The sequence below is a fragment of the Canis aureus genome, chromosome 27 (genome assembly GCF_053574225.1).
Source record: "Canis aureus isolate CA01 chromosome 27, VMU_Caureus_v.1.0, whole genome shotgun sequence".
NCBI lineage: Eukaryota > Metazoa > Chordata > Mammalia > Carnivora > Canidae > Canis > Canis aureus.
This window is the reverse complement of record NC_135637.1, coordinates 27,372,933-27,400,540: the sequence shown is the minus strand read 5'-3', so window position 1 is coordinate 27,400,540 and position 27,608 is coordinate 27,372,933. Positions and strand designations below refer to the sequence as shown.

Here is a 27,608-nt window from a genome sequence, read left to right as displayed (position 1 = left end):
TTGGTAGTTTCTTAAAAAGTTAAACATATACCTACTACCCGATAACCCTGTCATTCCACTCTTCAGTATTTACCCAAGAGAAAAAGTGTGTGTCTATACAAAGGCATGGACATGAGTATTTATGGCAGCTCTACTGGTGATAGTCAAAACCTGGAAAAAACTCAAATGCCCATCAACTGAAACAGCAGATCTTCCATTCAACAATGGAATACTGTGGAACAGATCAACAGAACCAGGAGTTGATTCTTTGAAAGAATTAATAAGATAGATAAACCATTAGCCAGCCTTATTAAAAAGAAGAGAGAGAAGACTCAAATTAATAAAATCATGAATGAGAAAGGAGAGATCACTACCAACACCAAGGAAATACAAACGATTTTAAAAACATATTATGAACAGCTATACACCAATAAATTAGGCAATCTAGAAGAAATGGACGCATTCCTGGAAAGCCACAAACTACCAAAACTGGAACAGGAAGAAATAGAAAACCTTAACAGGCCAATAACCAGGGAGGAAATTGAAGCAGTCATCAAAAACCTCCCAAGACACAAGAGTCCAGGGCCAGATGGCTTCCCAGGGGAATTTTATCAAACGTTTAAAGAAGAAACCATACCTATTCTCCTAAAGCTGTTTGGAAAGATAGAAAGAGATGGAGTACTTCCAAATTCGTTCTATGAGGCTAGCATCACCTTAATTCCAAAACCAGACAAAGACCCCACCAAAAAGGAGAATTACAGACCAATATCCCTGATGAACATGGATGCAAAAATTCTCAACAAGATACTGGCCAATAGGATCCAACAGTACATTAAGAAAATTATTCACCATGACCAAGTAGGATTTATCCCCGGGACACAAGGCTGGTTCAACACCCGTAAAACAATCAGTGTGATTCATCATATCAGCAAGAGAAAAACCAAGAATCATATGATCTTCTCATTAGATGCAGAGAAAGCATTTGACAAAATACAGCATCCATTTCTGTTCAAAACTCTTCAGAGTGTAGGGATAGAGGGAACATTCTTCAACATCTTAAAAACCATCTACGAAAAGCCCACAGCAAATATCATTCTCAATGGGGAAGCACTGGGAGCCTTTCCCTAAGATCAGGAACAAGACAGGGATGTCCACTCTCACCACTGCTATTCAACATAGTACTGGAAGTCCTAGCCTCAGCAATCAGACAACAAAAAGACATTAAAGGCATTCAAATTGGCAAAGAAGAAGTCAAACTCTCCCTCTTCGCCGATGACATGATACTCTACATAGAAAACCCAAAAGCCTCCACCCCAAGATTGCTAGAACTCAGACAGCAATTCGGTAGCGTGGCAGGATACAAAATCAATGCCCAGAAATCAGTGGCATTTCTATACACTAACAATGAGATTGAAGAAAGAGAAATTAAGGAGTCAATCCCATTTACAATTGCACCCAAAAGCATAAGATACCTAGGAATAAACCTAACCAAAGAGGTAAAGGATCTATACCCTCAAAACTATAGAACACTTCTGAAAGAAATTGAGGAAGACACAAAGAGATGAAAAAATATTCCATGCTCATGGATTGGCAGAATTAATATTGTGAAAATGTCAACGTTACCCAGGGCAATATACATGTTTAATGCAATCCCTATCAAAATACCATGGACTTTCTTCAGAGAGTTAGAACAAATTATTTTAAGATTTGTGTGGAATCAGAAAAGGCCCCGAATAGCCAGGGGAATTTTAAAAAAGAAAACCATATCTGGGGGCATCACAATGCCAGATTTCAGGTTGTACTACAAAGCTGTGGTCATCAAGACAGTGTGGTACTAGCACAAAAACAGACACATAGATCAATGGAACAGAATAGAGAACCCAGAAGTGGACCCTGAACTTTATGGTTAACTAATATTCGATAAAGGAGGAAAGACTATCCATTGGAAGAAAGACAGTCTCTTCAATAAATGGTGCTGGGAAAATTGGACATCCACATGCAGAAGAATGAAACTAGACCACTCTCTTGCACCATACACAAAGATAAACTCAAAATGGATGAAAGATCTAAATGTGAGGCAAGATTCCATCAAAATCCTAGAGAAGAACTCAGGCAACACCCTTTTTGAACTCGGCCACAGTAACTTCTTACAAGATACATCCACGAAGGCAAAAGAAACAAAAGCAAAAATGAACTATTGGGACTTCATCAATATAAGAAGCTTTTGCACAGCAAAGGATACAGTCAACAAAACTCAAAGACAACCTACAGAATGGGAGAAGATATTTGCAAATGACCTATCAGATAAAGGGCTAGTTTCCAAGATCTATAAAGAACTTATTAAACTCAACACCAAAGAAACAAACAATCCAATCATGAAATGGGCAAAACACATGAAGAGAAATCTCACAGAGGAAGACATAGACATGGCCAACATGCATATGAGAAAATGCTCTGCATCACTTGCCATCAGGGAAAAACAAATCAAAACCACAATGAGATACCACCTCACACCAGTGAGAATGGGGAAAATTAACAAGGCAGGAAACAACAAATGTTGGAGAGGATGCAGAGAAAAGGGAACCCTCTTACACTGTTAGTGGGAATGTGAACTGGTGCAGCCACTCTGGAAAACTGTGTGGAGGTTCCTCAAAGAGTTAAAAATAGACCTGCCCTACGACCCAGCAATTGCACTGTTGGGGATTTACCCCAAAGATTCAGATGCAATGAAACGCCGGTACACCTGCACCCCGATGTTTCTAGCAGCAATGGCCACGATAGCCAAACTGTGGAAGGAGCCTCGTGTCCAACGAAAGATGAATGGATAAAGAAGATGTGGTTTATGTATACAATGGAATATTACTCAGCTATTAGAAATGACAAATACCCACCATTTGCTTCAACGTGGATGGAACTGGAGGGTATTATGCTGAGTGAAGTAAGCCAGTCGGAGAAGGACAAACATTATATGTTCTCATCCATGTGGGGAATATAAATAATAGTGAAAGGGAATATAAGGGAAGGGAGAAGAAATGTGTGGGAAATATCAGAAAGGGAGACAGAACGTAAAGACTGCTAACTCTGGGAAATGAAGTAGGGGTGGTAGGAGGGGAGGAGGGCGGGGGGTGGGAGTGATTGGGTGACGGGCACTGGGGGTTATTCTGTATGTTGGTAAATTGAACACCAATAAAAAATAAATTAAAAAAAACAATGGAATACCACTCGGCAATGAAAAAGAACAAACTTGTGATACATGCCACAATGTGAATGGATTACAAAATAGTTATGCTGAGTAAGGGAGCCAAATAGAGTAAATAGTGTATGATTCCATTTTTATACAATTCTAGAAAATTCAAACAGAGAGCATATTAGTGGTTACCTGGGGAAGAGGGAGGGGCTGAACGGGAGTCACAAAAGACGGGGGAGACACTGGGGAGACAAATACGTCCATCATCTTGACTGTGGTGCTGGTTTCACGGATGCATACATATGTCAAAACTTATCAAATTAGGCACTTTGTTATTTTTTTTCAAAGATTTTATTTATTCATGAGAGACACCGAGAGAGAGGCAGAGACATAGGCAGAGGGAAAAGCAGGCTCCTTACAGGGAGCCCAATACAGGACTTGATCCTTGAGCCTGGGATCATACCCTGAGCCAAAGGCAGATGCTCAATCGTTGAGTCACCCAGGCGTCTCTCAAATTAGGCACTTTAAATGTAGGCAGTTTACTGCAATGAAGGACCATTAATGTTTTAAGTTATGTCCTGGAATTTGTTTTTATGCGAGATATGAGTATCGATTATATCTCAGCCAGGATTTTTTTTAAAGACACATACGGAAGACCAAAGAAGAGTGGTTGTCCATCAAAAGGCCCTGTGCTCCAGCTGGGAGAGCTGCTACAAGCCACCAAGGCCATGAGGCCTGGCACCTTCCTGTGGTTGGATCTCCTGGTTCACTGGGGCGGGGCTGCTAGCCCCACCTTCCTCTGCTAGGCAGGTCCTCCTCTCTAGTCAGCCTACACAAAGCCAGTGCATAGTCCACCGTCCACCCAGGGCCGCTGTTCACGTTCCACGGATATCCTCCCTGCCCCTCACCAACTGGCTCGGACCTTTGCAGAAGAAAGAGGTGTCCTGATAGAATTCTATTTGTGACTGTAGATCACCTTCTTGGGCTGCTTTTAGGCTGGACACCAGCACTATAGCTGATAAAAACTTAACACTTATGCTTTATTTCCCTCTCCCTGAGTTCTGATGTGATAAAACTGCTATTTCAAAAAAGCAGGAAAGCACCTGGACTTTTAGAAAGCAGGATTAACTCTCCTAAGCCTGCAGAGCTCCATGGCCATCTATTGAGCAAATGTCCCTACTCCTGGGTGTCCCCTACTAAATAACAAAGAAAATCATCCTTATGTGTTCCTGCCTTTCACTATGTTCTCATCTAGGGGATGCAAGAAGACCTAGCTTTGAAGCTGCAAAAGTCTCTGTTTGGATTTCCGTGCCACCTTGCATTCAGTGGACATTTTCCTGAGCATCTCCTGTGTGGTGGACCCTGCCCTCAGCAGTCTTTTTGAAGTAGACTGTCTAGCTAAGCAGCTAGATGGCAATCAAAATGTCATTACCTCCTAACAGTGATTTCCAAAAAGGCACCGAGGTCCTCTTCTATAAACAGGAAGATGTTCCCTCCCTCTCAATGGTACTGCTTGAGTCACTGAGATAGTGCCCCATCATGTCTTGCACAGGACCCAGCACCACCTATGGTCAGTCTCAGTACCTGGGTACAGGGAACAGACATCCCTTAATGTCTCCTTCCCTCCAAACAGCCCAAGCTCAGAATGCTCCAACCCACTTCAGGGGCTTTTTACACAGAGAAACACAAAGAGTTAGTGTGTCTGTGGGGAGTGCAGGTTCCAAAGGAGAGGTGGATGTCCTGGCCAAGAGACCCCTAGGCTCCTCACTGGCTTTTCCACAATCACAACTCAAGTTGAGGCCTGAGCCAAGGGACAGATGTGTAGCAGCAACCATGAAGTTAAAATGCAGGAATGGCTGCCTTTTGAGGATGATTTTTATATTAAAATAAAATTAGTACATGGAATTTACTCTTCGGGTTGCTTAAAAGGAGTGCACCAAAGCCTAAGGAATGGGAAGTTGACTTGACAGAAGTTGCACCCACAAATGCCAAAGGGATTTGATGAAAATAGTGTAACAGTATCTTAGTGGCCAGGGTGTCTGTACAATGGATAGTGGAAAGTCAGAGTCACAGCCCACTGGTATTTCACAAGCGTTGGCTTGTTACACAGAGTAAGGGCTAAGTAAAGCTCACTGATGAGATTTTCAGCTGTTTTTCCACTCCCTGCTGCCTTAATTTGTCCCCAGGACCTGCTACAGGATAATCACTTTGTTGTTTCAAGAAGAAATGGATCACTGTAGCATATTTACTGCAAAAGCATTGGTACTGCCATCTAGAAAACAATACGAGATGACTCAGTTTTCAGATAACATCAAATAACTGTGCCATTCTGCTTACCCAGGGCTGTGAGCCCCTCAAGGACTGAATGCTCAGCTTGAATAATCCAATTCAGGCACCTTCATTTGGTTTTAAATAGACTACAAATAGATTACAGTTTTCGCTTCATGTTGAATGAGAATCTGACTGGCACACCAAAGTACACATCTGAATGGGAAAATGATGAGCAAAGAAATACTGAAGGATAAGAGGAAAGCCTGAGGAGTGGGAATGAGCTGTATTTCTGTGTAAATGAGGAGCTGAGAGCTAATGGGAGGGAGAGAAGACAAGCTAAGGTCAGGGCCACCCAGGTGGGCCAGGGTGGGTAGTGAGACCAGGGAAAAGAATACCCAACCACTAAAGGGGCCCAAGATCCTTCTGCCTTGAGTCTGGTCCCTGCCACTTAAGCACAAAACTGAACCCCTCCTTTGTTCCCTTGGCTCCATTTCAACTTCATTCTGGAAAGGAACTGGGGATACTTAAAAAGAAAAAAAAAAGTACTTCCCTTCTGGACCTCTCCCAGGGAAGGGCAGGATATGTGATACTTGTCAACTGGAGTCACTTCTATCTAGCTACTGCAGCAACAAGTGTACCTATGAAGTGTGGGGAGGCCAAGGCAGTTAAGGCAGCAGGGCATCAATTCCCTGAGTAAGCCGAAGTCCAGCCATTCAGGAGCAGGCCAGGGAGCAGTGCTGCCCGGGACCACCTTTTAGAAGTTTTGCCAAATGTTTATGGAATGCCACTCTGTGCTGGGCAGTGGGCAGAGAACGAGGAGAAGGTGGTGCTGGTCCTCATAGTACTCAAGCCAGATGTCCAAGCTGTTAGGATTATGCACCCCATCCAAAAATTATTTTTTATTATTTGGCCCCAATATATTAATAATAATTATTTCTAGATTATACACATGTTGTATACTTGACTTAACCCTTTATGATCTGGTACCCTCCCTCCTGCAGGGCATTCCCCTCCTTAAAAACAACTGCGTTGGAAGACAGTAGAATCAAGAGCCACAATACCACCTGCATGTCCCCTTCCACAGCCCCTCCCCCAAGACACAACTTTTCCTAGGAAAGCATCACAAAAGAGAGGATAGCTGCATGCATGGACACTATATTTATAACAGGCCATAACTGGAAGCTGTTCAAGTGTCCAGTCAAAGGACAGCAGGGTACGAAAACTAGGACTAGAAGCAAGCGTAAATATAACAACCAGGGACACCTGTGTGGCTTAGAGGTTGAGTGCCTGCCTTCAGCCCAGGGCGTGATCCTAGAGTCCCAGGATCTTGTCCCAGGATCGAGTCCCACATCGGGCTCCCTGCATGGAGCCTGCTTCTCTCTGCCTGGGTCTCTGCCTCTCTCTGTGTGTCTCTCATGAATAAATAAAATCTTTTTAAAAAAAATGACAACCAAGGCTGCAGTGCTGCTGAATATTGATACTGTGATGCCAAGTGAGATAAGATGTGTGGTGGTCACTACAACTTCAGCTGTGTGTGGGGGTGGGAGGGGTGAGATGTGACTGGGGCCCCAAAGGCATGGCCATGGCCAGAATCATGATTATGTTTTTATTTCTTCTTTTTGATGTCCTTTAATATCACAGTAATGTCTTTAATAGCACAGGAAATCAAGTTTAACTGAATGGCAGAGGATAATTATTCTCACCAGTTCTCTTTTTCCCTCTCTTCCAAAAGAGTATCAATTCCCACCACCCAGCCTCCAGACTGATAAGCACATCTGGGAACCAGTCCCTGGCTCCACTAATGGGCCCTCTGCCTTCCTGCCCTCCAATATTATTGCCAACACTCTCCCCAATAGCTCCGAGTCCTTCCCTGGCTGACGATTCCAGGGGCTGTCACTGTGGATGCCGCAACATGGCATTTTTCTCCTACATTTGGTTATCAACTGAGGGCCTTGAGCTACCATGGCATCTGGGAGACCCTTCATCCAGTGCGACAGAGCATTTCTATACAAATGGGAAAGTAGTGGTACTTTTACTTAAGTTATGGCAAAGGACTAACGTGAATATTTCCAGGGAACACCTTCTCTTAACCAAGCCATCCATTTTCTGCTAAGGAGAGTATAAAGTGGAAGCTTTATGGGGGGATAACTTGGCAATGATATCTAAATGGGAAACATGTATTTGATCCAGTAATCTCTTTTCTAAGAATTTACCCTTCAGAAATCACACTACTGTCATTAAAAAAAAAGCACATTTCTGTGCTTTCTTTGATAATGGGAAACATTGCAAACAGCCTAAATGGCTACAAATTATCAATTTAATTCTGCTATATCCATTCAGTGGAATATTATGAACGATTAAAAATGACATTATAATTAGACATTTAAACAAGTAATATTAAAGAATTGTTATTCCAGGTGTGTTAGTGGTCTTGGATTTGTGTTTTTACAAGAGTCTTTGTTTTTTAGAGATACTCAGCAAAATGTTTGCAAATGGGACTTTTAAAAAAAAATAGAGGGGAAAGCAGATTAGTGGTTGTCAGGGGTGGAAGGAAGGGTACATAAGAAGTGACTGCTTAATGGGTATGGGGTTTCCTTCAGGAGTGATGAAAATGTTCTGGAACTAGATGGAGGTGACAGTTGCATGACACTGTCAATGTGCTAAATGCCATTAATGGTGAATTTTATGTTACATGTACTTTACACACACACACACACACAAAAATAGGGGATACAGAAGATGGGGGGAGATGAAATAAGACTGGCCATGAGAATTGTTCAAGAGTGTATGTGTGTGTGTGTGTGTGTGTGTACACATGCATGTAACTTGCTACCAAGTTTCCATAATAAGCCATGCCACAGATATATATTTGTCAGCATGGGATGTCTATAATATGCTGAGTTTGATGAGTCAGTTGCAAAACTGAACCTTGGAAATTTCCCCTGATGATGTGAAAATATATACCTAGGGGCACCTGGGTGGCTCAGTGGTTGAGCCTTTGGCTCAGGTCGTGATCCCAGGGTTGTGGGATCGAGTCCAGCATCAGGCTCCCTGCTTCTCCCTCTGCCTATGTCTTTGCTCTCTCTCTGTGTCTCTCATGAATAAATAAATAAATAAAATTTTAAAAAGAAAGTATATACCTAGATCTAAATGCACATCTATGCATAAATAAAATGTCTGTAATGCTGTTGAGTACAGATTTCAAAGTGGCCATTTCTGGGTTAGTAGATTTGAGGAGATTTGTATCCCTTTTATCCATTTTTCAATATGGTTTACTCTTCTCTTTTCCACTGAGTATACTTTTATAAAACAATAAAGCTTTCTTCTTAAAAGGCAGACATGTTTAGAAATACCCTTTTCACCTGTAGCATTCTGACTGGTCCTGCATAATAGCACATTCCTAACAAAAGCCGCCTGGCACCTGGCACTTACTCCAATGACAATGACTGTCTATAAAGACCACCACTCCATGGAGGGACCGAAGAGGGCCCAACTTTTGTTGGACACCTCTGCCAGTGGCAACCCCAACAGTGCCCCCTAGCAACTCTTTCTCCTATACACCCAGCCTCATAGCTACCCTGCAGAGTCAGCTGGGCCAGCACTGAGGCTGTCCCCATTTCAGTGAGGATGATGCTAAAGCCAGTGCCCACATACCACAGCTGAGTAACCAGGACAGGACCCACCCCCACATGGACTCTTTTTTCTCTCAGGAACCACCCCTCTTTGGTGGTTAGGACCCTGCTGCTAGGGGCTGAGGCCAGTCCTACACACAGGGGGTAAAGACCACCACACATTGATCTTGCATGCAGAAGCAAAAACCCTAAGTCCTGTATTATCACTCACAGCCAAGTGTTTCCCATTCCTACGGCATTTCATGTGAACAGCAGCAGCTGGAGAGCTAAATATGGTGACTACTGCTGAACTGCCCATTGCTGAGGCCACCAATGCTCCCCTGTGGTCTCTCCAGATTAGCTGCCTAGAGTCCTTCCAGATCTCCCACACTCTTGGTAATGCCCTTCAGACGGACATGCTTTTCAAACTTGGCTCTGTGAGGATCCTTGTGCAATGTATCTGAATGGCCTAAAGGCTCAGTACCCAGAATGTATGAATGGAAGGAACCCCTGTGCCTGGCCAAAGCACAGGCATCTTCTACATTCATGCATCCTCCCTCCTTCCATCCCTTCCTTTATCCACCCAACCAATAGTTGCTGCATGTCTACTCTGAGATGAATAAGGCCTAGGCCAGGATTATCGGGGAAATCAGACATTAAACAGTAAGTATACAGGGACGTCTGGGTGGCTCAGTGGGCTGAGCGTCCCTTTGGCTCAGGGTGTGATCCCTGGGACCCGAGAACGAGTCCTGATCAGGCTCCTTGTGGGGAACCTGCTTCTCCCTCTATCAATGTCTCTGCCTCTCTCTCTGTCTCTCATGAATAAATAAACAAAATCTTAAAAAAACACAAAAAACCAGTAAGTACACAAGTAAATAACAATCACGATTGTACTGAGTGCTATGAAACAGAGGCACCAGGGCCTGGGAGCCCACCCACTGAGTGTGGGAAGCAGCCGGGCTGAGCTGGACTGGAAGGTGTCCTGCAGAAGAACACTCCTGACATAACAGCCATCCTGTTATGTCACACATCCTGTGAGTGTGTGTGTGTGTGTGTGTGTGTGTGTGTGTGTGCGACACTGCACAGCCTGTGCGGCTCACACCAGCTGTCTAACTGCCTAGGGGCTCTCGTCAGTTCTCTTCTACAGACAGGAACCTGAGTTCCAGAAAAGCAAAGGCAACAGAGGACAGTGCTCAGCTGAGACGGAGAGCCAGACCTGGCAGCAGCCTCAAAGCCGGGCCTAACCAGTCACAGGCTTGCCTAGAGCTGGCACAGCTGCCGCCAGGATGGCTGGGGCCCCAGGGCTTCTGCAGCCAGGTCCTGAAGGTGACTCTTCTGGCTGAGCTCGCAAAACAGCTATGAATAGGATCTCTCTGCAAACACAGAGCTGCCTCATCAATGACAAGACGTCCCATGAACCAGTCTGGCCTCCCCACTTCTAGCGTCTAACAGAGATGAAGAAAGATGGGCAGCTGCAACTCTTCCAAGGCAGGCATGACACCATGACTGGAGAGCCTAATTAAAATGAAAATCCCATTCCTCAAGAGAGGCCACCCCCTGTCTGAGCAGTCAAGTGTTTCCGTTGTCTTCTATAGAAAAATGTGAGGTGGTGCTGGCAGGAGAGGAAAATCCACCACCCAGTCATCTAAAAGCAGAACTCGCCCACCAGAATCCCAGCGTGCAGTCTCCGTCCTGGCCCCACATGAACCCACTAGGATGATTTCTTCTCTCTCTATAGGGGGCTGCGCCCAAGGCTGCAGGAGCTGAGCAGCCAGAGGTGGCCTGCATTCAGCCTGGGGCTCTGGCCTCAGGGCTGCCTGTTGGCCCAGCTTCGTTCTTCCCTACTCCCACCTGGACAAAGGCAGCCTACAAGCATGCAGCCCTGTACACACAAAACATCTGAGTGCTGTACCGAATGTTCTTTCTGCATCCAGGCATTAAAGGCCTGTGCATGGGTACAGCCTTTGTCCTTTCCATGGGAGGAGAAAGGACCCTTGATGTGGGAGCCCTTGCAGAGTAATGCCAGCTAAGTTTGCAAGGGCAAACCCAGGCCAAGTACTGTGAAGCCTTCCAAGGAGGTGCCCCTACAAGCTTCCTTTGGGAGATCATGAAAATGGCCAGGCCCTGCCCCTTGTCCATGCTCTTGCCACCCTCAGGTTCAGCCTTGGTTTCAAAGCTAGTGCTGACCTCATGTAACAGCTCTACACCAATTGTTCTTAAACTTTTTGTAGTGGAATCCATTTTTCAAACAGATATCTTCACCAGAGACCACCAGACACAGAACAAGGGAAGCTACTGAGTCTGACAGAGTGGAAGGGGGTCAGCCCAGAGCCCACCACACCAGCCCAAGGTGCAGGAATTACTCTGAGGCCCTGGGATGCCAGAGCCATTGTGCCCAGTTGTGCCACATGAGTACCAAGCTGCTGAGAGCCAGCCTCCATTGGGCCCAGCTCTTCCTGTGCTCACAAGGCCCTCCCTGACTACACAGTCCACTTGTGAAGGGCCTCCAGAAGCTCCATGACTCCCGCCCCTGCTTCCAGGGGATTTTGTCTTCTCCCCCAATGATTCCCTTCCACAATTCATGTTGTCACACCCACCTGCTCGCCTGGCCTCCCTCCAGAGCTGGGTGTGAGCTCACCATGGTTCTCTGGTCTGGGATGGATATGGGCAAGGGGCAGCCACAGAACATGTAGAACCCATACATCTGCTGTCTAACCTCCTGTCCTTTTTTTCTGCTCCTGGAGGGGACAGTAAGGAACCACTGGATGGAGGCTGGACATGGTCAGGGTAGAGTCTGCAGAAAAGGGGGCAGGATCCAAGAGGAGGCAGGATTTCTCCCTTACTAAACACATTCAGGTGCCCTCAGGTATGACCCTGCCTCCTCTGGCCACACCTGATGGGACCGGGACTGGGTACCTTCTACAAGCAGCTCTGGGACCTCTCGCCCAAGAATCTGAAACTGTGGCACAGAGACAGCAGCACAAAGGCCAGCACAGCCAGGGCAGGTCAGCCCCATCAGCAGAACAAGGTCATAGAAGAACACAGAAGCCCATCTGCAGAGGAAAAGAAAGCAGAGAGGAAACCAGGAGAGAACCAGAAATGGAAAAATCGGGAGCAGCTGCAGACACATTCTGTCCCTCCAGGACACACCCTGAGCATAACTCCCTACTTTTACAGTTTGAGTGGGTTTTCATTCCCTGTCACTAACTGACCCTGAATAGAAAACCATGACAAAATAATAATTGTAAAGAAAGAATTAGTAAACAAGTCCTATCTATAATAGTGTTTCCAGTGCAGTTAGAAGGCATCCCCACGTGCATAAGACCACTACATGCAGATCTATTGTCAACCAGGGATGTGGACTGAAGAGTCAGGGACAGTGGGTGGTGGTAATGACTGGCACCTGTCAGCTGTGCCTCATGGCTCCTTCTCTAGGTTGTTTTGTATTTTCTTATTGCGTTTGTTCTTGTTATTTATCCTTATAACCATCTTGTGATATAGCCATTATTCTTCCCTTTGATGGACTGAGAAACTGAGGTTTTGAAGTGCTCATGCAAAGTCACAAAGGGACTCAGAGCAAATCTAGGATTCCAAATTTTGCACCCTTTTTACTAAGCCACACTCCACCATGCAACAGACTCAGAAATTGCCTGGGAGTCCAGCAGAGCCCAGGCTTACAGGTCTATATCCTAGAATACTTAGCCTTGACCTTTCAAAGCTTATCTCCAAATCAAAGCTCAAACTGGCAAAATGAAGTGCGGGAGGATCCCTGGAAGATGTCCCAGCCTAGTGTGCCTTTAGGACTCGGTCACACATTCTGACCTGGTCCCCAGGGCCCTCTGCCTTGGAGCTAGTGACACAATGAGCCAACAGCCTCACCTATGTCAGAGCTTGGCACTCATGCCCACTGATACACAAGCAGGTTAATATCTAAACAGTAACAAAGTAAGGACACCTGGTGGCTCAGCAGTTGAGCAACTGTCTTTAGCTCAGGTTGTGATCCCAGGGTCCAAGGATCAAGTTCCTCATCAGGCTCCCTGCGAGGAGCCTGCTTCTTCCTCTGCCTATGTCTCTGCCTCTCTATCTCTGTGTCTCTCAAGAATAAATAAATAAAATCTTTTTTAAAAAATGGTAACAAAGCATAAGCCTTATGATTCTAATAATTAAAAAGTAAAGTGCTATTATGTCCTTTAGTTATGAAGAAAGCAATTAATAATCAAGGTAATTGCCCTGGCAGGAAAATGATGCTCAAACCATCTTAATGGTAAGATTGTATCAAATGTAGATGGTGACCATTTAGTCCACTTTTTTAGTCAATGACTCTGACCTTCTAATCCTCTTATAATGACCACCTCCCAATACTAACATCTTAGAATGCCTATTTTCTACTGAGATAAGGGACCATCTTTTGGCTGGCTCCAAGGCTTGGTGGGCAGGCAGAGGGTCCAAAGGGAAGAGCTGAAGTCAGAACAGACGCAGCCTGTCATCCTCACTGTGAAAATCCAATTCAATTTCTCTGAGAACTGAACATCAATCTCTTCAAATTCTGCACATACATTCAAACTTGCTGGTGACCCATTTACCCTGGGCCTCTTTCGGCTAGCACTGATTTATATGAGTCCCTCAGGGGTAAGCTGCTGCCATCTGTATGGGTCACAGGGTAACATCTAAATCCAAATTGTCAAAACCCCCTACAGAATAAATACCATTGCTGTGCTAAGTCCCCTTCTGGTGGCTCTTGCCTTTGCTACTTGAGAACTGACTCCAGCTCAAGCCCTGCTCTTTGCCCTGCAGGGCCTCCTGACAAGGCCAAACCAATGGGAGTCTCCACCTTTCCGCGTCCTCCTGAGCCTCGCCACACCTTGCTTCTTTGTGACAGGCCAGAATTTTCTACCAGCTGAAGGATGTTAACTTTCTCTTTGGTTTCTTCAAACTCTGAATAAAGCCCTGCCTTCTCAGCTGGAAGCACAGGTGTGCCCCCCTTCTTTAGCCACTGCATTCCTAGTTCTAGTTCTTAGACACCAGAGAGAGCACTGGTTCCCTTAAGTAAACCTCATTCCAAAGCACTCTACATTTTTTAGGTGTGATAACAGTATTTTGGTTATGTTAAATTTTTAAGAATGAATCTTTACTCCTCCTCTTCTTTTTTTTTTTAATCCTTACTCTTTTAAAGATACATCCTGAAATACAGACAAATGGAATTACATAAGGTCTGCAACTGGCTTCAAAAAGATGGGGAAAGAGGATAGAGGCATAGAGACAAGGTTGAGGTGATAACTGAGTGACAGCTATGTGTGGGTTCCTGAGACTCTCCTGCCCACTTCTCTTCTTGTCTTAAATTTTCTGTAACAACGAAAAGGCTTTAGAAAACCCCATCCCGGGGGTTTTGGAGCATCCCTGAGTCCAACTGTCCCACCTGACCTTTTCCTTGCATCCTTTTCCACTGGCACATGTTTACTAGCATCTACTACTCTCAAGGTTGAAGCTGCAGAGTTAAGTGGCCCCACTTGAAATGAGCCCTCAGGATGCTGTCCTGTCCTGCACAGTCCTGTCCTTTATCTTAGCGAAGTTCCCAAAGCTCCATTTCTCAAATTGGGCAGTGGTTTTTCTCTACTCCCCAAAACCAGAGTGGGCAGTCAGGGCCTCCCCTTCCTTGGCCACGTGGAAGGGAGTGAGCCCAGCTTCTTGTCCTAGCATCGTTGAGAGGATACCAACTCCCTCTGTTCTTCCCTCACTCCTACTGAATGAGACAGCCCTGGGATGGGTCAGGGCAGAGAAGAGTTTCAGGGAAAAGAAAGGCCGACCCATCCACATTTTGGAGGATCTGGGTGAGGTCAATCCTTCCACACCATAACTTGAGACAAAGAACCAAGGGCCAGGACACTACCTGCCTCCCATTTGGACCAGCAGCATAGAGAGCAGCACTGAGACCACTAGGGGATCCAGGCCCTAACACCTGGATGTGGGACACTGCCTCATCCAAAGAACTCCAAACCAGAAACTGATTTCTCTTCCAAATAGGCACAAATGTGTTGATTTGTTCAGAAGTCTGTGAGGCATTCTCAAGGAAGCCTGAATTCACAGCACAAGTGGGGAAGGAATGCCCACCTTGAGCTGCTGACCTATTAAGGACAATGGCTACCATCCCAGGGATTGGTAAATGTTCATCCTGGGGCCACCACAGAAACAAAGCTAATCCCTTCAGTCAGCAATACGCTTTACCACTATTGATTTCAATAACCAATAATTCACATTCCTGCTTCCATTCTCTCAGTTCAGGGAAGGACCATGAAGAGACTATGATGAGTAAAGGGTACAGAACTTCCAAGGTAGACACAATCCCCCCTGTCAGGTAGAGAAAAGGCTGCATCTATGCCTGGAAGACAGGTGACAAAAAATCGGATATGAATGTACCTGGTGTTCACCCTACACCGTCTCTTTTGTCTCTCTCTATCCAGTGCATTAAATAAGTATGTGGGAGTAAAATGGAATTAAATCCCCATTCAATGGAAACCATGACATTTGGAAACAGGGGAAGCAAGCCAGCTGTGGTAAAGAATCCAAAGAGTCTGAACAGATGACATTTCTTAAAATGAGATCCATGGGAGGCCAGCATGAGCCCTGTGTGTAATGCTTATTAAAAATGGGGGTTCCTAGGCACCACATAACCATCACGTCAGAATCTTGGTAGTCCTCCCCTAAGATTTTTAACGTGCTCATCCCAGGGGACTTCATGCCCACATGGAAGTTAAAGAAAAGTTATTCATGGTTTTGTGTGTGTGTTGTTTAATCAAGGCCAGTCAATATTTTACTAATTTAATAAGCTCACAAGAGATCTCATTACACCTTTGGGCCAGCTAAGCAGATGGGGGATCTTTCTCTTTGGGACTGAGGGATCTGAGAGCTAATAGCTGGAAAGTGGCTGCATTTTCCCTTTGTGCTGAGAAGGGCACAGCCCTGTCCCCGCCCAGCCTCTAGGGATTGAAGACAGAGGAAGTGGCCACAGAAGAATACACCATGGTTTAGTACTTGCAGGCATTCTCCAAACACTAAGGAACAACTCCCCTGCAACAAGTAGGAAACTGCATTTCAGGAAGTCATTCCTTCAAATGGGAAGAGAAGAGTGTTGAGTGGACCAAGGAGAGACCAGCATTTCTCTAAGCCACTTGCATCCCAAGGCACAAAGGCATCAGGTTTCCCAGGAGTTGTTTACAGAGCAGAACAAATCCACATTCCCCAGGAATTTATTTCTACCTTGGAGGACCACAGCCAACAGGGACAAAAGGAAAGCCCTTGAAGTCCTACCTTTTAGAGGATTTTCATTTTGGAGCAATTGGATGGCAGGCTGCCCAGATGTTCTTTAGGGTCAACCCCTAGGGCTACCAGCCAACCAAAAATCCCCTCACCCCTTGTTCAAATGCCAGCCTTGGTTGCTCTAAGGGCAGAATCTAGGCTGCCTAGGTTAATTCCAAGCATGGGGTTGTGATGTCAAAATAGGGATATGACATCAATGTGAGAGTAGGCTGGGGGAAGCAGGGCAGAAGAGATGAAGACTCTGAGGGGATGGATTAACCCTCTTGGAAGTAGGGTCAAGAGAGAGAGCTAGCTGGCTCTGTGTTCACTTCTTATAGCCTCCCAGACCCTGCTGGGACACAGGCTTGCAGATCTTCTGAAAATGATTCACAAGTACTGAGAGGTAAGTCACAAGGCAGCCCACAGGCCTGCTTCCTTAGACAATTTAGGAGCAAAGAAAGTGAACAACTATCCTCTAGCTCCCCCCTGTGTCAAGTGAAAAACTACTATTTTTGACTGGGAGGTTTAACTTTCGACCCTACCCAAGGAGTCAGGAGCATAACTTTCAAGTGGGTTGAGTGTCAAGATCTCCCAGGATACAGTTAAATCCAGATAGATAACAAGACAATCTTTACATCTGAATACATTTTGGTTTATGTCTCAACTATTATATGGGACATACTTACATTAAAATATTATTTGCTGTATACATGGAAGTTCAGATCAAACTGGTTGGCCTGTATTTTTATTTTTTATTTTATTTTATTTTTCTATTTATTTATGATAGTCACACAGAGAGAGAGAGAGAGGCAGAGACATAGGCAGAGGGAGAAGCAGGCTCCATGCACCGGGAGCCCTACGTGGGATTCGATCCCCGGTCTCCAGCATCGTGCCCTGGGCCAAAGGCAGGCGCCAAACCGCTGCGCCACCCAGGGATCCCCTGGCCTGTATTTTTATGTGCTAATTCTGGCACTCCTTCCTAAGGAGTACCCAGTACTGTTTTCATTCATTCAGATTTATCAGGACCTGGGAACCCGTATTATTTTAAAGCTGCCAAGGTGGCTATTATCAATGACTACAGCTAACTGTTCTTGAGCATTTGCCAATTCAAGTGCTAAATTCTTTTCATGCAATATTCAAGTTAATCCTCACAGCACCTCAAAGAGGTGGGTCTATTATTAAGCCCATTTTAGAGAAGAGAATGAGGCAAAAGACAGCAAGCAACTTGTCCAAGGTCATGTAGCTAATAAGTAAGGGAGCCTTGGTTTGAACCCAGCGAGCCTGGTTCCACGGACTTAGAAATCTTTGAATTGCAAGGATCCTGGGAGGCACATAATAAAAGCCTCCAATGGACTGACAACAGGGAATCTGAGGCTCTGGGAAGCCCATATTCACATTAACCACTAGCTAAGCCAAGTCACAGAGAAGCAACCATCTGGCCCACGCAGGGGGGGCTGGTTCAGGGAAGTTTCCAGAATGACCCTTTCCTTAAAGGAGAAGCAGACCTAAGGGGAAGCAGGGTGTGGGAAGAGGCTGGGTGCTAGGGGTTTGCAGGGAAGAGGTTCAGCATGTCTGGCAATAAGACAGTGTGCTGATGAGGAGTCAGGAAGCTGGGTAGATCTGGAGGGCAGGGGAGAGCCAAAGAAAGAATACAAGTCAAAATTGCATTTTGTTTTTAAATTAAATTTGTTTCGAATAACAAATTTTACTGCCTTCTATGCATTTTAACACATGTATAGATTCATAATACACCTCTACAACTAGGACATAACAGTTCCTTTACCCTTAAAACACTCCCTCGTGCTATAACTTTGTATCACACCCTCCCTCCAGCTTTCCCCCCTGGCAATCACAAATCTGTCCTCCATCTCTACAGTTTTTGCCTTTCCCAGAACGTTATATAGATGGGGTCATAGGACATCTTGAGAATGTCTTCTTTCACTTGGCATAATACCTCTGAGATTCATCCAAGTTGTTGTATGTATGGATAACTCATTTGTTGTTGTTTTTTTTTTTTTTTTTACAATTTTTAAATTCATTTACTCATGAGACAGAGAGAGAGAGAGAGAGGCAGAGACACAGGCAGAGGGAGAAGCAGGCTCCAAGCTGGGAGCCCGACGTGGGACTCGATCCCGGGTCTCCAGGATCATGCCCTGGGCCGGAGGCAGCACTAAACCGCTGAGCCACCCAGGCTGCCCTCATTCGTTGTTATTGCTGAGTGGTATTCCATTGTGTTGTGGACCAGAGTCTGCTCAATTGGTTACCCACTGAAGGACATTTGGGTGGCTTCCAGTACTTTGCCATTAAAACCATGCTGCTCTGAACATTTGTGTGCAGGCTGTTGTATGAACTTAAGCTTCCATTTCTCTAGGATAAATGTGCAAGGCTGTGACTGCTGGGTCATATGGTAATTGCATGTTTAGTATTGTAAAAAACTGCCAAACTATTTTCCAAGATAACTGTACCATTTTATATTCCCACCAGCAACATATAGGACAGATCCTTGCTAGCATTTGGTATTATCACTATTTTTTATTTCAGTTTTTCTAATAAATGTGTGGTAATATCTCATAATGATCTTAATTTGCATTTCTCTAATAACTGATGATAATGATCACCTTTTATGTGCTTATTTGCTGCCTGTATCTTCTTTTCAGTGAAATCTCTGGTTTTTTTTCCCATTTATATTTATTTTTTCTTTTTTTTTTTAATTTTTAATTTATTTATGATAGTCACAGAGAGAGAGAGAGAGGCAGAGACACAGGCAGAGGGAGAAGCAGACTCCATGCACTGGGAGCCCGATGTGGGACTCAATCCCGGGTCTCCAGGATCGTGCCCTGGGCCAAAGGCAGGCGCCAAACCGCTGCGCCACCCAGGGATCCCCCCCATTTATATTTAGATTGTTTTTTTATTGGTGAGTTTTTACACTTCATTGTATATTCTAGGTATAGTCCTCTCTTGGACAAGTAATTTGCAAATATTTTCTCCCAGTCTGTACTTTGTCTTTTCATCCTTTTTTTTAAAGATTTTATTTATTTATTCATGAGAGACACAAGGAGAGAGGCAGAGACACAGGCAGAGGGAGAAGCAGGCTCCCCACCAGAAGCCCAGTGTGGGATTCCATACCAGGATCCTGGCATCACGACTTGAGCCAAAGGCAGATGGTCAACCACTGAGCCACCCAGGAGTCCCTCTTTTCATCTTTTGATAGGGTCTTTTGCAATGCAAAAATTTTTAAATTTAAAGTCCAAGTCTTAATGTTTTCTTGAGTAGAGTGTGCTTCTCATGTCGTAAACATGTCTAAGAACTCTTCATCTCACCCCAGGTCCCAAAAGTATCCTATATGTACTCTAAAAGTTTTATAGTTTTACATTTAAATCCATGCCCCATCTTGAATTAATTTTTGTATACCATTTGATGCTTAGGTTGAGGCTCATTTTTTTTTTTTTTTTTGCCTATGAATGTCCAATGATTCCAGCATCACTTGTTGAGGAGACTACCTTACCTGCACGAAATTGCTTTAGTACCTTTGTCAAAAAATCAATTTGGTGTATTTGTGTTTATTTCTGAGGTTTTCATTCTGTTAAATTGATTTATAGGTTTTTTTTCCTTCACCAACATCATGTTGTCTTGATTACTCTTAGCTATACAGTAAGTCTTACCTCACTAAACTGATTTCTTCCACTTTATTCTTTTTTTTCTTCCACTTTATTCTTTTTAAAAACTGCTTTAGCTTTCCATATAAAATTTAGATTAAGCTACAAGGTATCTTTCTAGGATGTTGACAGAAATTGTTTTAAGTATATAAATAAATTCAGGGAAAACTGACATCTTTATTGAGTCTCTCAGTCCATGGACATGGTATGTCTCTCCATTTCTTCAGGTCTTGAATTTCATCAGCATTTTGTAATTTTTAGCATACGGATTCTGTATACTAAATTTTGTTAGATTTATGCCTAATTATTTCATTTTGAGGAAGCAATTATAAGTGGTATTGTGTTTTAAATTTCTATTCCCACATTCCAATATATAGTTATATGTTGATTTTTATGTGTTGATCTTATATCCTACAACCCTCTTGAACTCACTTATTAGATCTATGCACTTTAGGGGGTTATTTGGTTTTTTTGTGTGTGGTTGGTTTAAATAATTCTTTACATTGTCCCAGGGTGCATAGATGGCTCAGTCAGTTAAGGATCCAAGTCTCAATTTCAGCTCTGATTATAATCTCAGGTTCATGAGATCGACCCCATGTTGGGCTCTGCACTCAGCAGGGAGTCTGCTTGAGATTCTTTCCCTCTCCCTCTACTCCTTCCCCCACTCACATGCATGCTCTCACAAATAAATAAATCGCTAAAAAAAAGAACTCCTTACATTGTCTGCAAACAATATATGCAGTGTATATTCAATCTATATACACAATGTATATTCTATTGAATATACAACCTGCTAGTCTATAGCCTGACTTTTTAGTCTCTTTGCAGTGTCTTTTGCAGAGTAAGAGTTTCACATTTTTAACTTAGTATTTTTTTAAAGATTTTTATTTATTTATTCATGAGAGACACACAGAGAGAGAGGCAGAGACACAGGCAGAGGGAGAAGGAGAAGCAGGCTCCATGCAGGGAGCCCGACCTGGGACTCGATCCCGGGTCTCCAGGATCAGGCCCTGGGCTGAAGGCAGGCGCTAAACCGTTGAGCCACCCGGGCTGCCCGTGTTTCACATTTTTGATGAAGTTCAATTTATCAGTTTTTTTCTTTTATGTATTATGGTTTTGATGTCATGTTTAAGAACTCTTTGCTTAATCTTAGGTCACAAAAGTTTTCCCCTATGTTTTCTTCTAAAAGTGTTATAATTTTGTGTTTAGATCAGGATACTTTTTTAACATATAAATGTTCACTTGTTCCAACATTGCTTGTTGAAAAGACGATCTTTTCTCAATTGAATTGCTTTTGTACCTTTGTCAAAATCCTACTGACTGTTTTGTGTAGGTCCATTTTTGGATTATTCTGTTTCATTAATATGTGTGTCTGTCTCTTTGCTAATACAATACTATCTTCATTACAGTTTCTTTATAATAAGTCTTAACATTGGGTAGTTACTCCAACTTTATTTTTCAAAATTGTTTTAGCTATTCTGGTTCTTATTTCTTTCCATATAAATTTGCAATAAGCTTGTCTACACTGAAAAAAATGTCTTGCTAAAGGATTTTTATTGGAATTGCATTAAATCCATTAATTTGGAGAAAACTGACATCTTTACTCTGTTGAATCTTCTGATCCATGAACATTGTCTTTCTATTCATTTTGGTCTTTTATCTGCATTTTATAGTTTTCAGTATACAGATATTATATATGTTTTGTGATATTTACACCTAAGTATTTCATGGGGGTGCATTATAATTATTTTTTAAAATTTTAGTTTTTAAAGGCTCACTGTTAGGACATAGAAATATGATTGGCCTTTGTGTATTGATCTTGTATACTGTAACTTTGTTAACCTCACTTATTCTGAGAGTATTGTTTTAGATTTCTTAAGGTCCTCTACATAGCCATCTTGTCATTTGCAAATAGAGATAGTTTTTGTTTCTTCCTTTCTAATATGAATGCCTTTGGTTCCTTTTTCTTGCTTTATTATACTGGCTAGGACTTCCTTCCAGTATGAGTATTAACATGAGTTGTGAGAATGGACATCCTTGCCTTGTTAATGATCTAGGAGTCTTTCACCACTAAAATTCCTCTTCATCAGGTGACAAAATTCCTTTACTTGGAAGAACTCCCAATTTGCTGAATGTTTTTGCCATGAATGATACTGAATTTTTTCAAGTGCTTTTTCCTGCATCAATTGACATGATCATGTAATTTTTTAGACCATTAATATGGTGACTCCACTGATTGATTTTCAAATATAGAACCTATATTGTGCAGCTAGTATGAATCCCACTCTATCATGGTATATTATTCTACTTACATATTGCTACTTACATATTATTCTATTTAAATATTGCTACAATACACTAGGGCTTTTTCATCTATGTTCATGAGAAATATTGATCTGAAGTTTTTTTCTTGAAGTCTTTGTCCCATTTGATATCAGGATAATGCACTGGGAAGTGTTTCCTCCTTTTCTATTTTCTGGAAGAGGTTGTGAGCAAATGGTGTTAATTACTTTTTCAAATGCTTGATAGAATTCACCAGTGAAAGCACCTGAGTCTGAATATTTGTCTTTTTTTTTAAAAAGGTTTTAAACTATGAATGCGTTTTTTTCAATGTCATTAGATTATTCAGGTTATATACTTGATCTTAGGTGCATTCTGAAGTTTATGATTTTTGAAGAATCAGCCTATTTCATCAAGGTTGTCAGAATTGTGGGTAAAGCTATTTGTAGTATTCCTTATTATTTTATGTCTGTGGAATCTATATTGCTAATTGCTTCTTTCATTCCTGTCTGTGAGCACTTTGATATTTTCTTTTTTTTTTTTTAAAGAGTATTCCTCTTTTTTTTTTAATTTTTATTTATTTATGATAGTCACAGAGAGAGAGAGAGAGAGAGAGAGAGAGGCAGAGACACAGGCAGAGGGAGAAGCAGGCTCCATGTACCGGGAGCCCGATGTGGGATTCGATCCTGGGTCTCCAGGATCGTGCCCTAGGCCAAAGGCAGGCGCCAAACCGCTGCGCCACCCAGGGATCCCTGATATTTTCATTTTAGCAGGCAGTTGACTTAGGTTCACTTTAGCAGGCAGTTGGGTTCAAGCCACAAGTTCTGACCAAACTTCTCCTAGTGATGGCTTCATTATCAGTTTCTCTTTCAATGCCTTTGCTATTTTAATCTCTCCCTCATCTGTGCCAGTTAGTGGCCACTGGAACTTTGATGTTCATGTGGCTTTTAGTTCAGTTTTCCAAGTATGCAGTTTAGGATCTGATTCATGCACATGTAGCTTGGATGTGAACCTTGAAGTTCATAAACAACTTTACAGGGTCACTTTCCCAAGCTCCTCTCTGTGATATCTCAGTATTTTCCAATTCCCAAGGGCTCCTTCTTTCTGCCCTCTGGCCCAAGACTGGGGCTTTACTTATTTATTTCCACTGCCCATTTCCCATCACTGCACCCACATCTGAAGCCAAGTGGATGGGAGGAGAAAGAGAAGAACGCAACAGGGATTCTCACTCACCCTCTTGGGACCACAACTCTTTCTCCTGGAGGAGAGAGTTTACCTCAAAGCTTTGGGCACCTGCAGCCCCCCTGCTGCCACTCTTACTGCCAGGAGAACTTTCCTGCTCCTTTGGCCTGAACAAGAGGGCTTATTCTGGAACTCTCTCCGTCTGCTCACTCATGGGTATCCCCCAAGTCCAGACTGGAAAATACTGGAAGGAAAAAAAGTTATAAACTTACCACCTGTTCACTGTGGTGAACACTCAAATTATGGTCTTCTCCAATATGCTTGTGGCTACTTAATTTCCAACGTGCTTATTAAGTAGCTGCCCTATGCATTCTGTTCACGGTTTCTAGCTGCACAGTGAACTTTTCACTTCATCCTACTGAGAACAGGAATCAAGCTGAAATGCATTTTAGCAGACTCACTCTGGCTGTTGGAGTCTCTATTGGAAGAGTCTGGAGTTCAGAACCTAAGAGGCCAGGTGGCTGAACCAAGGTGGAGGCCATGCAGATGAAGGGCAGCAGGCAGATGCAAAACTGTTCAGGGCTGGCACTCACAGGATCTTAGGACAGTTGAATGTGAGAGGTGAAGTAGGGCAGGAGTAAACAGGACACTCGGGTTTACTACTGGTCCGACTTCCAGGTCTGGAAGGTAACCCAAAGACTGTGATGAGGGCAGTCTCAAGGCAGTGGGTAGTGGGTCAGGTGGAGCAGTGGGGAAAAGCCAGGAGAGAAGCTGAGGCTACAGGAAAGAAAGAATAGTAATGGAACCAGGTCCCACCGGAGTCACACAGGGGTGGATGCAGGGAGGTCGCTAAGTTTGATGGTAGAGAGCTGAGGTGGTGTGGAAGGTGGACTTTTTTGCTCTATGGAATGAGAAGGAGACAAGGTCTTTTGCTGGGGTAGCGAGGACATACAGAGTGGCAAGGACTTCAAGAGCCACTGAAAGTTGGGAAAGGAAGCTGTCAGGGGACCCACACTGGGGAGGCACTGATAAAGGCCCCACAGAAGCCCTGGGTTTAAGGGTATGCTGATCTACGTGGTAGGGAGGGGTTACCCCCAAAGCTGGCTGTGTGGTATATGTACCTTGGCTCAGTGAAGGGGCCCTATTACTCCTGCCTGAAGACAGAATGTGCAGAACTGAAGGGTCATCACCAAAAGAGCAATAGCTTCACTGCTGTCAACTTGAGCAGCCACCACACCCCAGTTGCTGAGCTGAGCAGTCTATAATATTTAATTTATTCCTCTTGACAACCTTATGTGGTCTTTATCAATAGACATGCTTTTAGGGTAAGGAAACAGAGGCACAGAGTGGTCAAGCAACTTTGCCAAAGTTACCCAGCTAGGAAATGGCACAGCTGGAAAGGAAAAGCCCAGGACCGTCTGGTTTCCAGGCTGCTCCATGGTTTGCCAAAGGATGTGTGGGTGTGATGGAAGCTAGACAATCAGGCGAGGGAGGAAGACCCCTCTCAGTAGGGACTGAGGGACAGATCCTGGGGCAGGCCAAGCAAGAGAGAATAGGAAAGAAGGCAGCTGTTAGAGGAAGAGCCAGAGGTCCAGAAGGGTACTGAGAGGGTAGCTGATGTGGCAGCCAAAAAGAGGTCAGACTCCGACTTCAAATTACTGAGCCTGAGCCCCAGGGTGCAGAGGTAGCCATGTATAGGAGGCAGACAGGATCTGTGGAATCAGGGCACAGCTAACGGTGCAAGGGTATGTCAACCAGAAGACAAGGCCCAGGAACTTAAGGACAAGTTCCTTGGCCGAGGGCCCGGGTAGACCTGGGGCTGAGATGGCGGGGAGCAATCCCAATAGGAATATCAAAATGCCAAGATTTGGTTGAACGAGTGGCACAGGGAGGCAAATGCTGGAGGTGGGCATGACCCTGGCCTTGGTCACTTGCTCCTCTCAGAGCAGGGGGCTGTCCAGATGTAAATTCATTCTCTTGATTGTGTTCTTCTCCCCAAAGGTACCACATTCTGATGACCCTACACGGACCTTTTTAAAAAGACAAGTGAGGGATCCCTGGGTGGCGCAGCGGTTAGCGCCTGCCTTTGGCCCAGGGCGTGATCCTGGAGACCCGGATCGAATCCCACGTCGGGCTCCCAGTGCATGGAGCCTGCTTCTCCCTCTGCCTATGTCTCTGCCTCTCTCTCTCACTGTGTGCCTATCATAAATAAATAAAATAAAATAATTAAAAAAAAAAAAAAAAAAAGACAAGTGAGTGAGCAAAGGCACATATGCAAACCAGCCCTCACAGGTCCAGCACATCCTCAGAAGGGCCTTGATCCAGCCACCAGATGGCAGCTGCAGACACCAGATAAAGCCTTCCATTGTCAAGAGAGGCCCACATTTCAGAAGCTACTGAAAGTGTAAATCAGCCAGTCCTGGGATTGCCTGGCTCCTCATCAGAATACCAGAAGAGGGATCCCTGGGTGGCGCAGCGGTTTGGCGCCTGCCTTTGGCCCAGGGCGCGATCCTGGAGACCCGGGATCGAATCCCACGTCGGGCTCCCTGCATGGAGCCTGCTTCTCCCTCTGCCTATGTCTCTGCCCCTCTCTCTGTGACTATCATAAATAAATAAAAAATTAAAAAAAAAAAAAAAAAAAAACCAACAGGGGATCCCTGGGTGGCTCAGTGGTTTAGCGTCTGCCTTCAGCCCAGGGCTGATCCTGGAGTCCCAGGATCGAGTCCCACATCAGGCTCCTTGCATGGAGCCTGCTTCTCCCTCTGCCTGTGTCTCTGCCTCTCTCTCCCTGTGTCTCTCATGAATAAATAAATAAAATCTTTAAAAATAAATAAATAAATAAATAAATCCAACACTAGTAATATACTATATGTTAATTAATCGAATTTAAATAAAAGAAAACTTAAAAGAAAATAAACCAAAATAAAACAAACCAACAAAACCAAGGTAGTTGCCAAAATGAGCACTGTGCTCATCACCATAAAGTGGACATGGAAGGCAAGAGCACCTCTGGGTCCTGTGGATCAGGTACACATGGCAGCTGCATGCAGACCCCAGGCTTTCCCAAACTACCAGGGAAGCCAGCCCCAGACCTAGTGAGAACTGGTCCCGCAGGGCCTTGGCTTGCTGACCTCATCCCTGGAGGCATCTTTAGAAGTTAGGGTCAGCTTTGGGGCCTAACTCCCTAGAGCACAGCAGGCCAAAGGGATGAGGTACAGCAGCTGGAAGGCCAGGACCCAGTGAGAAAGCAGAGGCAAGAGAAGTGAGCCATGTGGCCTGGAGTGAGTGAGGGGCAGTGGTCAGAGTACGCCCTCACAGTGGACTCCACATCTGTGCTCTCTCTTGTTCTCGGTTCAGATTGGTCATTTTGACTGTGGCTGCCCGGTAATACTTCCTTCCCTTGTTCCCTTGTGGAAGGCCTCTCAACCTGCCCCAGCTGATAGGGATGCTCAGCCTGACCCTTCCTCCTATAACCTGTGCCTCCTCCTTGTGGGAGTACTGGCCTGGGCTGGGGTGCCACTGGGTCCAATGGCAGCTCTCTTTTCCAGAAACAGGTTCTGGGACAGGTGTCCCCATATTCTTGGCCTCTTACTCTACCTCACTTCTCCCTCTGAAGGGTAAGGTGCATCCAGGCTGCCTACTCTCCACCTCAACCAGAGAGCCCCTCCAAGGCTGAGTCCAAGCCTGTGCCTGTTCATCTCTTGAGTTACCCACACATGGCTCAGTCCCCAGGACACAAAAGGATGCCCACCAGAGCCCTTTGTGACATATACATGCACTTTAGCATATAAGGAACATTTTGGCTTCAAGCGACGTCCCATTATTGTACTGCTTGCTTTCTTTCACAGACAGAAAAGAAGCCTAGTGTCAACAATAAAAAGCAACCATAAACAGAGGGAGCAAAAACAACATCTAGGGAGTTTGAACATCCTCTCCCCCCGCCACGATGCCCCCGTGCACTTGGAGAAGTCTGCCCAATTTTTGGCTAAAGTTCATTTCTTTAGTGATTATTCACAAAAAGGTTAAAAGAAAAGTCTTTCTCCCCATGTAGCAGAAAGATTTGACAACTGTGTCAATGTCATTTGTATCTCTCAGAGCTTGATTGTGACATAACAGGTATAACAAATAAGGATAAGTAAACTCAAACAA

General features: G+C 44.3%; 1 protein-coding gene across 5 annotated transcripts in view; it reads right to left on the bottom strand.

The window, feature by feature from the left end:
* OSBP2 (oxysterol binding protein 2) overlaps nucleotides 1–27,608 on the bottom strand; it is a 192,502-nt gene that overhangs the window by 103,369 nt on the left and 61,525 nt on the right. The window contains exons 1-2 of one of the 5 annotated variants that reach the window (XM_077874335.1): nucleotides 16,354–16,505; nucleotides 11,965–12,101 (exon numbers count right to left, since the gene is read on the bottom strand). The exons of the other annotated variants lie outside the window; for them this stretch is intronic. Coding sequence (XP_077730461.1) covers nucleotides 11,965–12,064 — 100 coding nt within the window. The 5' untranslated portion in view covers nucleotides 12,065–12,101; nucleotides 16,354–16,505. Of the gene's footprint in view, nucleotides 1–11,964; nucleotides 12,102–16,353; nucleotides 16,506–27,608 lie in introns of those variants that run through there. 5 annotated transcript variants of the gene reach the window in all.